The 17,330-nt window shown below is 49.5% G+C and overlaps 1 protein-coding gene across 1 annotated transcript in view; it reads right to left on the bottom strand.

Annotated features, from left to right (window-relative positions):
- The window catches only part of STX18 (syntaxin 18), a 115,639-nt gene that overhangs the window by 4,018 nt on the left and 94,291 nt on the right, over positions 1-17,330 (bottom strand). The window contains exons 7-9 of the mRNA XM_055434174.2: positions 9,058-9,146; positions 2,567-2,625; positions 1,104-1,173 (exon numbers count right to left, since the gene is read on the bottom strand). Coding sequence (XP_055290149.2) covers positions 1,104-1,173; positions 2,567-2,625; positions 9,058-9,146 — 218 coding nt within the window. The remainder of the gene's footprint in view (positions 1-1,103; positions 1,174-2,566; positions 2,626-9,057; positions 9,147-17,330) is intronic.

Genomic DNA, 17,330 nt, shown 5'->3' with positions numbered 1-17,330 from the left:
AACATGTATGGACTAGAATAGTTCCTGCAATGTGCTCGTAAAAAGGGCAACTCCTACAAACCTGAACAACCTTGTGTGCCTAGTCTGCAATGATCTGACTCTGGCTGTGTGGTTTAGGGGACATTTTGTGAGTGGAGTCTCTTAAGTCAAGTGGCTCAGTTTAACACAGTGGAAAAAGTGATTTTGTCTTTCAAACCCTTCCAGTCTGTGGATGCTGAATACAAAAGGGGAACTTTATCAGGTGTTTTCTAAAACTTTTGTCAGTGGCTAGAAGAACTTCCGAACAGTAGGCAGGTAGAAATGACGTGAAAATCCACTTACGAGAACAGCCACACTTCCTGTGAGGATGGGACACCGAGGTGGCAGGGACCTGGCGTTTGGGAGGGCCGAGCGTGAGCCTGCAGCACCGCTGACTGAAAAGCTATTACCCATCAGTACTGTGCTGGGCACTTTCCGTGGGTTCTCCCTGTGCCTTACGACAACCATACAAAGGCTGCTCCATTTTACAGACAGAAAAAAACTGTGGCTCAGAGAGGCTCCCCAGCTTTCCCGAGGGCACCCAGAACCGTAACCTAGCTGCCTCCCTTGCCCATGGGCTCTGCTGCACGGGGCTGGGGCATGTGGAAAGTTGTCCCACAGTCCATGGAATTCTCCAGGCCAGAATACTGGAGTGGTAGCTGTTCCCTTCTCCAGGGGATCTTCCCAACTCAGGGATCCAACCCAGATCTCCTGCATTGAAGGCGGATTCTTTACCAGCTGAGCCATCAGAAAAGCCCAAGAACACTGGAGTGGGTAGCTTATCCCTTCTCCAGGGGATCTTCCTGACCCAGGAATTGAATCGTGGTCTCCTATTGCAGGTGGATTCTTTACCACCTGAGCCAGCACGGAAGTCCAAGAATACTGTAGTGGGTAGCCTATCCCTTCTCCAGCAAATCTTCCTAAGCCAGGAATCGAACCCAGGTCTCCCGCACTGAGGCGTATTCTTTACCAGCTGGGCCACAAGGAAACACTTCCAGAGGCCTGATGACCTCAGAAGAAATGTCCCAAGTTCTGAGTAGATGCCCCCCTTTAAGTTAAAACTGAAAACAATTATTTTTTCTTACCTGCTGTAAAACCTTCTCTGTGAAGATCTCTTGGAGTCTGGAGATTTCAACCACTTTCCCTTCAATTTGCCTTCATTAAAAAAAAAAAAAAAAACAGATACACATTAACTGTTAGTACCTGGAGATCTTCTTAGAAGAAGTCGTCTCTTCTAAGTGAAGGCATGAGAGGGAGGGGACACCATGGTGATTCACGGTGGCCTGCTCAGGACGCAGGCTCAGGAGGGCAGAGGCTCATGCTCCTTACTGGTTCCCCTTTAACGCCCTTCAGCTTTCTGGGTGTACTGGACGGTTTGGAAGCCCACCCCTACCACTTCATAAGCTGACTCCCGGGACCCCTGACTCCTGAGTCAGTGTGGGACCAGGAGCACGTGGCTGTACCCAGTAATTACAAAAGGCAGAGTCTCCTTTAATGCCGAGCCCTGTCCGAGCAACAGTCACATGTGATGGGCATTCAGAAGAAAACGCCAGAATATGCTGTCACCCAGAACTCTGTTACCACTCAGCAGGTGAAAGGAAAGGGTACATTTGCCATTCAAACCAACTCTGTGGAAAGGAAACCTCCTTTGATTCTGGCTGAAAATATCCCATCTGCGTTCAGCACTGGAGCATGTGGGTCTCTCCCAGTTGCCTGGCCAGCATGGGTAACCCTGGGATGTCTAGGGGGTGTGCGTCTAGAGGCTGAGCTCCCAGCCCAGGAGGAAGCAATGTTCGGTGGGGATATGACTCCCCCAAACCAGGTGAGGGAAGCAGAGGAGAGGAGAGGAGAGTGAGGAGGGGCCGGGGCAGGAAGAGCACCGTCTTGAAGGAGGACTGGGAGGCCCACCTGTGAGGGCAGAGGCCGCAAAAGAGCCCAGGGCGACGGTCAGGGGAAACCCCTGCACTCAGTCTCCAGGGCTGCGAGGCTGACATGTCAGGACGTGTCTTCTTTTGGGAAGTGGCCACGATCCAACAAGAGTTTCAGTGTATCCTTTAGAACACTCCCGGCATTCCCAGGGCAGCAGGCCCGAGCGCTTTCACCGGAGGGCTGGGCGGTGACCCTACTCATGTGGATCATGGCCACGGGCTTTCTGCGTGGCTGATCGCCTGGTCAGGGAGCAGCTAGATCTCAGTGGAGCCCTCTGCAGGGCTTCCCTCTGCCAGCCCTTTCATCTTAGCTAGGTGCAGACAATCCCCTCCTGGCAGCTGTCGTGACATGTGCTATCATGACCTCTCAAATGGGGCTGCAGCACCTGGGAGCCTGGCAGCGGCCCACAGAGGGTACCTCGCAGGCCCACAAGTTGAGGGGCAGTGAATTCAGGCAGCTTCCTTACGGGGGGGCAGGGAGGCTGGGGGCAGGGGTAGCTACATTTGGTCCAAGGGCCACATGTGGATGTCTGAGCACCAAACTAAATGAATCAAGTTTCTACTTTCTGCGAAAGTTGTAAACTAGGCCATTTGCTCACCTGGGAACCCCACACACATACCTCACTTCATCAAACAGGCTGTTCATTTCACCAATCAGGCGCTGATTTTCTTGTTCAAACTATAAGGAAACACACACATTAAAGATAATGTCACACTGAACTCGAGTCTCAAAGCAACCCAGCCAAAGGCAAGTGTCTAGCACAGCGAGTCTGTGCAGAACTCTTTGATCCACCCTCCGAGAATCATGCCGGAGCCCCTCCTTCCAGCAGAGTGAGTCAGTGTTGCTGGGAAGACCTTGAGCATTCACGTGAGGATAGCCAGGCTTCAGGAAGAAAATGAAACCCCGCAGTACAGCGGGGCTGCCTGAGGCTAGACTTCTCATCTCCCTCGTTTGAACCGCAAGCATAAAAGCTGACTTTAATGACTGATGGCGAGCGTGGAGAAGTGTGAGTCATCCCCATGATGTGTGTACCATGTTGTGTGTGTGTGTCTCCAACCTTCTGTGTGACTGTGAGCTGCTTGAAGGTGGGAACCGTACTGGACCCACACACCTGTTCCAGCTGCAGTCACACCTACAAATGTTCTCTGAGGCACCTCCGTGCTGGGGACCGTGCAGGGAACAGAAGGGAGCTCCTGGCAGCTGCGGACCCGGCTGCCCCGCCTGAGTACAGCATCAGGGATGAGGACGATGAGGGCCAGGGGCCTGGTCCACCTGGGAGGCGCTGTGCTCTGCCTCTGCACCTGCCGGGGAGCAGCCTTGCTACCCTGGCTGCTGCCTTCCCATGCTACTCTGCCAGGTTTCCTTGGCACCCTCGCTGTCTTCATGCCTTCCCTGCTGTCTAAGATCCACCCTCACATCTCTCTCCTTGGGTCTGCCCTCCCTCCCTTTTGGTCTAGGTGATCTGGTCCGTTCCACCCCTGCACCATGAGCATGGGGCCGCTCCACACAGAGGCCTCCACTCCACCCCAGACCCACCTGGTCAGAAGATGGAGGTGGGGGGCAGCAGAGGGGCGGGGGAGTGCTGGGGAAGGCCCCGAAGGGCCACCCCCAACCACAGCAGGCTGCCTGGCCGGCTGCTGACACAGTACTGAGATGGCCCTCCTAATTGTGAATCAAAAAGGTGATTTAAGAGAACATAACTTCACTCTTGAGTTTGAAAGAATCAGCTCTGTTAATTGTCATCAGTTACTAAAGAGTCCAGTATTTAAGAAAAAAATATAAGTACTTCAGCATGTGGGTGCTAATTTGACTAATTCTCTTAGGTACTTTACTCGGATTTTGGATTTTTCCTTTTGGCAGGGGGCATTTTCTTTGAATTTTTCTAATGACAAAATATGGCCCTAACCTTTTAAATCTACAGTCCTTTCACGCTTTTGAACTATTCCTAAACAAAGGTAACTAGTGGTTCCAGATGATTTATGCTGGAATGTTCCTTGGGAACAAAGCTTTTTTCCCTCCCCAGCTGCAGGGCATGTGGCTTCCATTCAGGCCTTTGTGTTACTGTTCCTTCTGCAGGGCTCCTAGTTAGCTGTGTCAGGAGTGGATCACATTCTGGCTCTGACTTCCTGCCAGGTGGGTTCCTGAAGTTACCTGAGAGATGCCCCGTCCCTGGAGGAAGTGAGAGAAACAAAGGCCTGAAGGGATCAAGCAGTAAGGTGGGATGAGGGGAGAGGTGTGCCCATGGCCAGCTTTAAGGAGAGCAGGCTCCATTCACGGGGCGGGAGTTACAATGAAACTGCATTAACAGAAAAACAACACAACAGAAACCTGTTTCCCACAGCACAGTGCACGGGAGCCTTTTATCGCCATCTGGCCGGGAGACGAGGCAGTGGCCAGGCTGCTGCCCGCATTCCCCTGCACAGGGAGGGTGATTTCCAAGGTGGTCTGGGCAGCAAATCTGTACACCTCCTCTCTCACCTGCTGAGTGAGGCAGGGAGCCACCAAACACAGGGGAGGTGGGGATGGGCCAGGGGCTCCGATGACCCGTTTGCTGTGTCCTCAGGGGGACTCCCTGGCTGACCCTGGACCGGTCACTGGCCTTCTGTGTGGCTGTCAGTTTCTCTTTGTGAACAGACGTGGTGGGTGACTCTTACCCTTTCCTGCCTGATCCTGAGGGTGCGGAGGGAAGGCTGTTTGCCCTCTCAGTGCCCCTGTCTTCATCACTAAACTAGGGGTGCCTGAAGTACTTAATAGCGTTGCTAACAACTTTACCTCTATGAGTGTTAATTCCTGTTACGTCATCTCTCCAGGACTCAGAGTCTGGATATGCAAAATGAGTCATTAAATGCTTTGGAGGCCCCTTCCTGGGCTTCCCTGGTGGCTCAGTCAGTAAAGAATCCACCTGCAATGTGGGAGACGTGGGTTCGACCCCTGGGTTGGGAAGATTCCTTGGAGGAGGGCATGGCAACCCAGTCCAGTCTTCTTCCCTGGAGACTCTCCAAGGACAGAGGAGCCTGGTGGGCTACGATCTACGATCCATGGGGTCGCACAGAGTTGGACACGACTGAGTGACTAAGCACGCAGCATAGCACCCCAGTTTCAAGTTCAAGGGGACCACATGGCTCCAGGTCCCTTCAGTCTCTCGGGCGTGAGGAGTCCATGCACAGCACTCACAGTGGGGCTCCCTGGCACCACACAGGCACCATGCAGCCGCAGCCCCACAATCAGCACCAAGGACAGGGGGACCTCCAGGCCCTGGGAAGACACACCTGCCGGCATCTTCCTCCATCTCTGTGTCCCTGAAAAGGGGGCTGAGAGGCCTAGATGACGGGGAGGGTGGGCAGGCCCGGCCGGGCCCAGGGAGAAATGACAGCAGCCAGCCTGCCTTTCTGGGCCGTTCCACTCTATACTGTTTAGGTTTCACCCCAGGATATGGTGCTTTCCCTCAGTGCAGACCCCCAGCAACTCTCAGCAACAGTGGGAGGTATCACGGTTACAAGTCCCTACCACATGGGGTGTCTAATAAATGCTCAAGTGCTCAGACACTGATGGGCATAGCAGGTGATAAGATTTAACTGCTTTATTCCATTTAGAAGTCGGTCAGAGTTTCAAACAGGACCTCCCAAAAGGGTTTATGATCTGGTTTAAAGGCTGCAGATACACATTGTGCATACATTGTTACAGAAATCCTTTTCTAATCCAGAAAAAGAAAATCACGCCTCCCAAGGCCTCTAAGTGTCAAATGAGGAGAAACATCTGCACTGCAAAGACCTAAGAAGAGTTCACTGAAGCAACACGGTGGACCCACAGGGGGCTTGGCCCAGAGGGCAGCCTGCCCCCTCAGCTCGGGGCCCAATCCCCAGACCTGCTCTGGGCTCTTCCAGTTATGTTTTATCTGTGCCAGACAGCTTCACACCTGTGGCTCCGTGCCCCTCACCCTGACCCCCACCTGTGCCCCAGTGAACCTTCCCCAGGGTCTAGACCCCAGCCTTCACCTGTGTGGCACTCAAATTCTATCAACAATGCTCATGTTCCCAACGTGCAAGCTGAGCGTGGCCACAGACCACAGGCCCTGCCAGCCACCCACCTGGTGCTTCCAGGGGCCTGCCTCACGGCACAGGGGCTAGGGACACTTCTCAGGCAAACTGAAGAACGGAAGTCACTTTCATGCCTTTAAAACTTATCCCAAAGAAATATATTACTAAGTGCAGTGGTTTCACTGGAGGCAAGTAAAATGAAGGTGGGCTCAGGAGGTATTTTTCTCTGTGTAACATCAGAAAACAATTTGGTTCCACTCAGCCTGACCACAAAACATCTGCTTATATTAACCCAGGGGTATTAATATACCTGTATCACAAGTGATGAATGGAAATGTGCGAAGAATTACATAATGCTCCGCAGCCATTCTGGAACGAGTATCAACAGCTCATGTGGGTGGAATAATGGATTAAATTGCTATTATAGAGCTTAATTCATTATTTTACCCTGAGGAAAAATTCCAAAACAGTGACTATGAATTATGACCACAATTTGCTATAACACTTTCCAATTTAAAACCAATAGTGTAGCATTTCTTTTTCTTCATTTTCAGGGTTGAGCCTTTTAAATAAGATTCGGGTCAGTCAGACTGTAAGGTATGGTACTTGGCTATGAGCCCCCATTAAGAAAGCAGTGAAGTGAACATCAAACAGCCTGTCATAACAGTGCTGAACAGAACAGCCTTCTGCCCCAGCCTCTTGCAATAACGCAATACACATTAGGGAGGCCCTGATGGCTCTGATCGCTAGGGTCACTGATCTCATGACGAGGTAGCTAGCATTATTGGGAATGGTCACTGGCGTGTTTTCGGACGATGCTTCCATCAAGACAGCACAAGGAAAGGCACGCATGGTGCTCCAGCCGTCCTTATGGAAAGACGAGCCTCACAATGTGAACATGTGTTTCTCAGACGCCATCAGTTACATCGCCCTCTGAACATGCAGGGAATGAAGGACCCCATGGGCCCAGCAACAATCCCTCACTGTTGGCGAGGAAACGGCCGCTGAGCAGCTATGTGCCCTGCACTCCGCTGGGCGCTCATATATACATGACCCCATTTCTGACAGCCCTGTCAACCGCCCAAGCTCAGTTCAGCGAGGCTCAGCTTCTTGCCCCCAAATTACAGAGGCAGTAAGTGATACAGAGGATTCAAAACCTGCTCTGTCTCACAGCTCACGCTGCTGCATCATCTCTCACTGGGGCTGAGCATCTGCTGATCACAGATATGCTTGCTGCCAGCCCTCCTCTGGTCCAGCCCCCGTGCAGCCAACAACTTCTGAGCCCACGTCTGTGGACGTTAACAAGCCGCTGCTGCTCACCACTGCCTGGTAAGGGTGAGAGGAAGGCAACTCCTCTGGCAAACAACTGCCTGCCATTCCTCTAGCTACTTCCTTTATGAAGTGGGGCAGCATATTTTTTAAAAAATCCTTAAATAGAAGCTAAGTTCTGCCTAAACACAATGTATTCTTAATGAAGGGACGGTGCTGTACATATTTTTATCTCTAGCAAAGACAGGGTGGTCATGTTACATGATCTGGGGGAACACATGACATCATTTTCGGTTATAAACTTATTTTGTATAAATTGAAGAACAACTATGAGATTTCAGAAAATCTGACCATCATCTAGCTATAGGGGAGCACGATCACACTGCCCTTTAGTCTGCTGGCTTCTCCACCTTGACCTGCTCCGGCCCTGTGTCCCAGGTGGCGGGTGTCCCTCTCCACCCTGGGTGTGCTTTCAAACACCATCTGTCAGGGGTCTCTCATGGTCACGTCTCCAGCCGGAGCCCCAGGCCCGGGATCCCAGCGCCTACCAGACACCTCCCAGGACCCACACCTGCCCCTGATGGAGGGCATCACCCTGACTGCCGGCATCCTGCATCCGCAGGTTAGAAAGCTCCCGGCTCTTTCTCCTCCCTCTCTCTCTCACGCCCAGCTGCCCTCCCAGATCACCAAGTCCTGCCCACTTCCCGTTTCTCATCTCTGCCCTCACTGCCCACCCTGGCCGTCACCCTCAACCTCTCCTGACTGGATTGGCCAGTGAGGACTGCTGCTTGGAGTCATGTGCAGGCCTCTGTGTGGCACGCTTACTGCACTGGGAAGCACCAAGCACATACCCCAAATTGGAGGTGCATCTGGATCATGACAGAAGCAGGGGCCTGGCAGGCCGCTTTAAGGTATCCAAGTTACTTCCTGGGCTCAGAATTATTTTTGTCTATCAAGGACACAGAGAGTCCCACAGCCTCTGAGGGAGCACCCCTAAGAGCAAGTCCCAGGAAAGTCGAGGCTAATGGTATCATCAGTGGAATCAGTGTCACAATTCTGAGATGATTTAAAGGGGAAACTACTCATCCGAGAGAACAAATGTTTGTGAAACAGCCCCGAGTACAAAGCATGTATGAGGCCCCAGTGAGCAGCAGCTACCACCCCACGTGGCCCTTTGATCCTGCCGTGAGTGCAGCACGCACGCCACAGCCCCTCCTCTGCATGCATGCGCGCACACACACACACACATGCACGCACGCACGCACAGCCAAGCGCCCCCTCCCCTGCCCCGAGCCCTGCTGTAAATGGACCAGACTGGGGCTCTTACCAGGTCTATCACTTTTCTTCTGAAATTCAACCAGAGATGATAAGCTGCAATTGGCAGCTAGGGGATGGGTAACTGCAGGTGATCTTAGCAGTCACAGTGGTGCTTGTCATTCGCAGTCACTACCCATGCTTTCTTCACATTATCACCCCCAACAATTCAAACAATTAAAAAGCACCACAGCAGTGACTATAGAAGGTTCATTTAGAAGACTGTTTCACTGCTGCCAAAAAGACATCTAATATTAGTAATGTTATTCTAAGGCAATTTCTTCCTTAATTATGCTATTGCAAATTTAAAGCATATGAAAAGTATACTAAGAATTAGGAAACCAAGTGGAAAATTGTATCTAAACTATTTATAATTTTTAAAACTCAGCATAAAAATAAGGGTAAGAGGATTTAGGATGACCTTCTATTCAATGAAATATTCTTACTAGAACTAGTCAAAAACACACAATTAGGAAGAGAATAGCATTACCATTTGTATTTCTTCTGGGGATAATTCATCTTCACCTTTGCCATCTCCCCAGCTTCCCAATTCAGGTTGTGCTTCTACTGGAACCTTTTCTGTTTAAAAAATAAAGAAATAGATAGAAAGCAACATTTTCACTTTAGAACAGGCTGGCTTAGGAGGCAAGCATATTAAAAAACCTGAGACGAAGCAAAATTGTAGAGCTTTGTCCGTTCATATTCGATTGTCTCTAGGCAAGTACTGTGGCGTGATCCTTTACAATGTTTGGACCTGTGCTGTGTATGTGTGTGTGTGTGTCAAAAGGGGACCCACACACAGTTTCAGTGGTGTCGTGATCTCAGCAATGGTCACAGAACAAATGGATGTTTTTCAGGACCAGTTTTCAAGTGGACTTTACTTCAAAACACATACTCACACACTTACATCCTTCCCTCTGCTTTTTCAGTTCAGTTCAGTTCAGTTCAGTCACTCAGTCGTGTCCGACTCTCCGCGACCCCATGAATCACAGCACGCCAGGCCTCCCTGTCCATCACCAACTCCCGGAGTTCACTCAAACTCATGTCCATCGAGTCGGTGATGCCATCCAGCCATCTCATTCTCTGTCGTCCCCATCTCCTCCCACCCCAAATCCCTCCCAGCATCAGACTCTTTTCCAGTGAGTCAACTCATCGCATGAGGTGGCCAAAGTATTGGAGTTTCAGCTTTAGCATCAGTCCTTCCAATGCACACCCAGGACTGATCTCCTTTAGAATGGACTGGTTGGATCTCCTTGCAGTCCAAGGGACTCTCAAGAGTCTTCTCCAGCACCACAGTTCAAAAGCATCGATTCTTCGGCGATCAGCTTTCTTCACAGTCCAACTCTCACATCCATACATGACCACTGGAAAAACCATAGCCTTGACAAGACGTCTGGACCTTGGCTGGCAAAGTAATGTCTCTGCTCTTTAATATGCTGTCTAGACTGTCAAATGTACAGGGAATTTCATTAGTGTCTCCTGTCTTTCATTAAAATACAGGCAGTGACACGCCGCCCCTCGCGCCCTCCCCTCTGAGGAGTGGCCACTCACTGGTGCTGTGATGCAGCCTCACAGGCTCTCCCTGGCACACTCACCTACAAACAGATAAACAACCCCCTGCCTCCCCTGCCCCCACGCCAGCCCAGAAAGAAGGCATAGTTTTGCCAGTGTGGTATTAATAGTTTGCTTTTCACAGGTGTATCAATGGTAACATATTGTTCTAAAACTTGCTTTTTATAACTTCACAGTGCATCTTGGTGGTCACTCCATATAGATCTCCCTTGTTCTTTAATTTTTAAATATTTATTTATTTAGCTGCACCAGGTCTTAGCTGAAGCCTGTGGGATCTTTAGTTGCAGCATGCAAACTCTTGGTTCTGACACCTGGCGGGTCTAGTTCCCTGACCAGGGATGGATCCTGAACCCCCTGCACCAGGAACGTGGAGTCTTTACCACTGAACCACCAGGGAAATTCCTGCTTCATTCTGTTGAACTGCTGCATAATATTCCACTGCAAGGAATTCTCTGTGTAACTGTAACTGCACTGATAAACCTTGTACTTCTGCTAGTACGTGTGCCAGTCCATGCTTTGGTGCAGTCTGATGTATTCCAGGACAGGAACCTGGGAACACACTGCTGACTGGTGGTGTAGGAGCATTTTAACCTAGAGAATGTTTTCATCATGATCACATAAACATGGACCAGACCTCTGAGACAGCAGACCAACAGCACAGCTCCCAGAAGGGGCTGTGCCACCTGGGACCCTGAGGGCGAGGCCTGTGCGGCTCCTCCGGGGATGGGCTGGGAGCAGGGGGGTGGGTGGATGCTGGAGCTTCGCTCCTGGGTGGAGGCTGTAATGGGTCCTTCTTTCTGCAGGTGACTCTTGTCTGCTGTCTCAGCAGTGCTTCTGGGCTGATCAGCGGGTTGCCAAGTACTTAAAAGGCAAATACGGCTTCTTTTCCTCCCCGATCTCAGTAAAATTCCCATGGCTGCTCTCAGTCCCATGAAACAGGCACAAGTCCAGAGTTTTTGTCTGGAGACTGATAAGGGAAAAGAACATAATGATGGTGCCAGTTTACAGAAAGCAGATTAGGCAGACCTGTGTACAAAGTACAGCTATTATTCTGGATATGTCATCACAAAAAAACTCCATCTCAGCCATGACTTTGTGCAAGTTTTTAGAAAATGGCTTTTTTTTTTTTTTTGCCAGAACTATCATCCTATTTATAAATGACACATGTGCATCCCACCCCCACCAGAGCCAGGCTTCTCTGTCCATGGATTTCTCCAGGCAAGAACACTGCAGCGGACTGCCATTCCCTTCTCCAGCCTCCAACTCGTACTTAACCTCATTATGGTATCCATCTTGAGCTTTTACTTCTATGTGTTTTAAGGATAAGAACACCAAAATTAAAAACAGAAACATCACTCACATCAGAATCAAGTATAAACCACTCTGAGTTGAATGGAAAGTCTGTTAAGAGAACTCACGCTCTCCTCTGCAGCCACCTGGAGCCATCCTGACCTGCAGCAGTTAAGAATCAACTTGAAGCATGGCGACCCAAACACTGGTGCTTTGCCCAGACCTCCCGCCTGCCCTGATGCCGAGACTCAAGTCCCGATTCCGCGGTCCAGCACTCGAGGTCCTCTGCATTCTGGCCCCCCTGAACTTAAGATCCACTCCTCCTCCCCTTTCTGTGAGTTTCACTGACCCAGAAGTGCTTTCCTCTACTGACTACACTCCACATCTCTCCTGTGCTTTGTGGCCTCTGAGTATTTACTCTAGCTCTTCCCTCTGCCGGGAACATTCTAAGCTGCCCCCCCTTTTCAGGTCCAGAATCATTTCTCAGGACCACCACCACCTCCTGAAGTCCACTTTGCCCATTTAAAAACTGGGTTATCGTTTTCTTACTGACTTGTTAAAGGCCTTTCCACATTCTAGATGCAGATCCCTTATTAGGTATGTAATTTTCAAATATTTTCTCCCATTCCATGGCCTTTTTTCCCTTTCTTTCCTTGTTAATTCTTTGTAAAATCTGAGATCAGGAAGATTTAGCTCTACGTTTTTTCTTTTAACAAGTTTTAGGGTTTTAGCTCTGTAAAGGCCTTTGGTCTATTCTGAGTTAGCTTTAATAAATGGTGTGACTCAAGTGTCAATCTTTGTTCTTCTGCATGTAGATATCCAATTTTCCCAGCACCAATTGTTAAAGAGACTATTCTTGCCCACTTGAATGAAATCAACTGACCAGTGCCACATGGTTTTATTTCTGGATTCTCGGTTCTGTCCCATTAATCCATGTCCATCCTTGTGCAGGTATCCCTGTCCTGATTACTGTTGTCCTGTTGTTTGTTTTGAAACTGGGAAGTGTGGGTCTTCCTACTTTGTTCCTTTTCATGACAGTTTGGTTTTCTTGAGTTCCTTGCACTTCGTGACGATTTTAGAATCAACTTGTCAATTTTCACAAAGAAATCAGCTGGGATTCTGATAAGGAATGCACTGAAATTGTGGATCCTTTTGGGGTGTACTACCATCTTAACAACATTAATTCTAATTCATTAACTTGAGATGCTTTTCTATTTGCGTGTGACTCGCTCAGTCAGACCCCATGGACTGCAATCCTCCAGGATTCTCTGTCCATGGGACACTCCAGGCAAGAACACTGGAGTAGGTTGCCATTTCCTTCTCCAGGGTTTCTTCCCAACCCCTGTCTCCTGCGTTGAAGGCAGATTCGTTACTGTCTTAGCCACCAGGGAAGCCCCCTTCTATTTGTTTCAGTTTAGTTCAGTCGCTCATTCTTGTCCTGACTCTTTGCGACCCAATGGATGCCAGGTTTCCCTGTCTATCATCCACTCCCAGAGTTTACTCAGACTCATTTCCACTGAGTCAGTGATGATATCTAACCATCTGATCCTCTGTTGTCCCCTTCTTCTCCCACCTTCAGTCTTTCCCAGCATCAGGGTCTTTTCAAATGAGTCAGTTCTTTGCGTCAGGTGGCCAAAGTATTGGAGTTTCAGCTTCAGCATCAGTCCTTCCAATGAACACCCAGGATTGATTTCCTTTAGGATGGACTGGTTGGATCTACTTGCAGTCCAAGAGACTCTCAAGAGTCTTCTCCAACACTGCAGTTCAAAAGCATCAATTCTTTAGCACTCAGCTTTCTTATAGTCCAACTCTCACATCCATACATGACTACTGGAAAAACCATAGCCTTGACTAGACGGACCTTTGTTAGCAAAGTAATGTCTCTGCTTTTTAATATGCTGTCTAGGTTGGTCACAGCTTTTCTACCAAGGAGCAAGCGTCTTTTAATTTCATGGCTGCAGGCACCATCTGCAGTGCTTTTGGAGACCCAGAAAATAAAGTCTCTCACTGTTTCACTGTTTCCCCATTTATTTGCCATGAAGTGATGGTTGCGATCTTAGTTGCGATCTTAGTTTTCTGAATGTTGAGTTTTAAGCCAACTTTTTCACTCTCTTCTTTCACTTTCATCAAGAGGCTCTTTAGTTCTTCTTCGCTTTCTACTATAAGGGTGGTGTCATCTGCATATCTGAGGTTATTGATATTTCTTCCGGCAATCTTGATTCCAGCTTGTGCTTCATCCAGTCCAGCATTTCACATGATGCACTCTGCCTATAGGTTAAATAAGCAGGGTGACAATATACAGCCATGATGTACTCCTTTCCCAATTTGGAACCCAGTCTGTTGTTCCATGTCCAGTTTGAACTGTTGCTTCTTGACCTGCATACAGATTTCTCAGGAGGCAGGTCAGGTGGTCTGGTATTTCCATCTTTTGAAGAATTTTCCACAGTTTGTTGTGATCCACACAGTCAAAGGCTTTGGCATAGTCAATAAAAACGAAGTAGATGTTTTGCTGGAACTCTCTTGCTTTTCTCGATGATCCAGCAGATGTTCGCCACTTGATCTCTGGTTCCTCTGCCTTTTCTAAATCCAGCTTGAACATCTGGAAGTTCACAGTTCACAAACTGTTGAAGCCTGGCTTGGAGAATTTTGAGCATTACTTTGCTAGTGTGTGAGATGAGTGCAACTGTGTGGCAGTTTGGGCATTCTTTGGCATTGCCTTTCTTTGGGACTGGAATGAAAACTAAACTTTTCCAGTCCTGTGGCCGCTGCTGAGTTTCCAAATTTGCTGGCATATTGATTGCAGCACTTTCACAGCATCATCTTTTAGGATTTGAAATAGCTCAACTGGAATTCCATCACCTCCAATAGCTTTGTTTATAGTGATGTTTTCTCAGATCACTTAACTTTGCATTCCAGGATGTCTGGCTCTAGGTTGGTGATCACACCATCGTGGTTATCTGGGTCATGAAGATCTTTTTTGTATAGTTCTTCTGTGTATTCTTGCCACCTCTTCTTAATATCTTCTGCTTCTGTTAGGTGTATTTGGATCATGTTAAATTTCTTTCAACAATGATTTATAGCTTTCAAAGTATAAGCCTTATACTTCTTATATAAGAAGTATAAAACTTCCGTTTAGTTTATCCTTTTTGATATTATCATAAGGGAATTCCTGCTTTTTACATTTCATTTCTGGATTGTTCATTGAGTATACAGAAATGAAATTTTTGTTTAATGGTTTTGTATTCCGCAAACTTGCTGAAACTCATTTACTACTTGTCTTTTATTGGTGGAGCTCTTAAAATTTTCTGTATACAAAACCAGGCTGTTTATAAATAGAAAAAATTTCCTTCCTAACTGCTTCTGCTATCTTGGTCAGCCTATTAATCAACTTCCAATGTTCATCCGATAAAGAATCCTGCCAAACCTCATGTCAAGCAATGGATCGCTTCATAGCTGGCTCCACAAATCAATGTGCCAGACACTGCTTAGCCCTTTATACTAGGCTCCTGAAAGGCTCACAACAAACTGCGGCTATGTGATACTGTAAAAAAAGTGGTGGCTCAGAGTTCAAGTAACTTGTCCAAGTGCAGAACAGCGGCCAGACTGAAACCAAGGTTCACAGTCCTTCCATGACATCATGCTGCAACCAAATGCTTCCCCTGCCCTCACCTCAGGAGGAGGGATGGCACATTTCCATGCACAGGAAATAGATAAAGGTGGGGTGCAGCTTTCCTGAAAGCTTTCTTTCAGGAAAAACAGACAAAATGAAGCAGAGAGAGAAAGCTTGTTATACATGCAGCAACTTGTACATAAAGTGTGTACATTTTTAATGAGCACCAACTCAGATTTTATGACCCTTTGGGACTCTATGTAACCAGGAAAGAGATGACTGTGAAATAAGTATCAGCTAACGACCATGGACGATAGGGTGGCTGGGTGGAGCTGTGGAGACAGTGAGGCCAGTGGCAGCAGGGGCCGGGATGCCTGCGGGGAGAGAGAGGCCTGACCAAGGGGTGGTGGGGGGTGGAGGGGGGAGAGTCCCGAGATGCAGGGGTCTGCGTTTAGAAGATGGGGGAACTGGTGCTTGGCAGTGCCACTAACTGCTGCAGCTGGGATGCTGACGGCCTCCAGAGAGATACTCTTCACAGCACTGGGCTCCTACATGTGCTGGTCAGAAGCTAAATGGGAGCGCACTCTCTGAATATTTTGTAGGGACGGCTTAGTCAGGAGACAACTGCATGATGATAGAGGATCCAAACAGTGACTTTGAGACAAAAACATAAACTGTGAGGAACGACGCTCTCTCACTCTGACCACTTGTGTTCTACCACCCAGCGGCGCTAAGCTCCTTTTGCTTCAGGAAACAGCTCCACAGCGACTAAAAGCGGCCAGCGCTCCAGACGGAGGCTTCGTTCATTCTCTCACGTACTCGTTCCTTCATTCTTTCCAACAAAGATTTGCGCGCCAGGTATTGTTCTGGGTACCAGTGTCACACCAGTGAACAAAGCACATACAGAAACTGCAGTCCTCATGGGACTTAGGTTTAGCTCGGAAGACAGATCATAAAGAGTATAAATGAGTAAAACATACAGAAGGGTAGAGACAAGTGCCAGGGAGAAACAGCAGGGAAGACCTCAAGTGGCAGGAGGCACAGCCCTTCATCCTCTTTCTACCAACCCTCATTCCTTGGGGAATCACAGCCTGTCTCATGTGATCTACAGACCTGTCCCCTGGCCTCCAGATGCATAAACCCAACTCCCTGTTCAACCTCTGTGCCGGGCAGCCCCTAGCCTGGCCCTCCTCAGCCTCCCGCATCTCAGTGAAGAGCAGCCCCCTCTTTCCCGCTGCGAACCACCACTGCAGCGCTCCTTGACCCAGCTCCTTCTCACGCCCCACATCCAGGAAGCAGGTTCTGTGCTCGACTTTCAAAATATATCCAGAATTCTCCCCCTTCTCCCCCATGCCCTGGCTACCCACGCGTGGTGTGATCTGCCATCATCTTGTTTCTGGCAGACTTTAGCAGCCTCTTAACTATCCCTCTTTTGCTTCCTGAGCCCCTGAACATTCTGTTTCAACAGAGCACCCGGAGGGAGCCTGCCCAAACACAGTCCTCTGCGCAACGGTCCTCTCAGAGCCTTTTGGAAAGCTCATCTTAAGAAAAAACAAGTCCATGAAATCCTGAGACGGCTGCTTTAAGGATGGTGGTGATGTCTATGAAGGTTCAGGAGGGCACCGAGGTAGCACCCAGGAGGCGTGAAGTAACTGAGTGCCACTGTGAGAGTCCAGGACAGGAGGGAGGAGAGGAGGGGAGGAGGGGAGGGAGGAGAGGAGGGGAGGGGAGAGGAGAGGAGGGGACGGGAGGGGAGGGGAGGAGGAGAGGAGAGGAGGAGGAGAGGGGAGGGGAGAGGAGAGGAGGGGAGGGGAGGGGAGGAGGAGAGGAGAGGAGAGGAGGAGAGGGGAGGGGAGGAGGAGAGGGGAGGAGGAGGAGAGGGGAGGGGAGAGGAGAGGAGAGGAGGAGGAGAGGGGAGGGGAGAGGAGAGGAGAGGAGGAGAGGAGGAGGGGAGGAGGAGAGGAGGAGGGGAGGGGAGGGGAGAGGAGGGGAGCGGAGGGGAGGGGAGGGGAGGGGAGGGGAGAGGAGAGGAGGTAAGTGAGGCGAGGCGACTCGTGGCCTCAGCACCCTGGGATCCACGTCCAGCAGGTGCTCACCCTGCTGCCCAGCTTGAGGTATGGAGCACACTAAGTACGCATCCCCCACACACGTGGCCACCCCGGCCAGACACAGGGACTTAAGACGTCCCGAACACCGCTCTGTATACTCGCCTGTGTTACAGGCTTTACAGAGACACCATGTTTATCCAACATCCTCCGTGTGTCAGGAGGCGCTCTAAGTTACAGGCCGGC

This window comes from Moschus berezovskii, chromosome 5 (assembly GCF_049115385.1).
Source record: "Moschus berezovskii isolate FMDL1 chromosome 5, NW_MosBer_1.0, whole genome shotgun sequence".
In the NCBI taxonomy this organism is placed as follows: domain Eukaryota; kingdom Metazoa; phylum Chordata; class Mammalia; order Artiodactyla; family Moschidae; genus Moschus; species Moschus berezovskii.
This window is presented reverse-complemented; position numbering and strand designations above follow the sequence as displayed.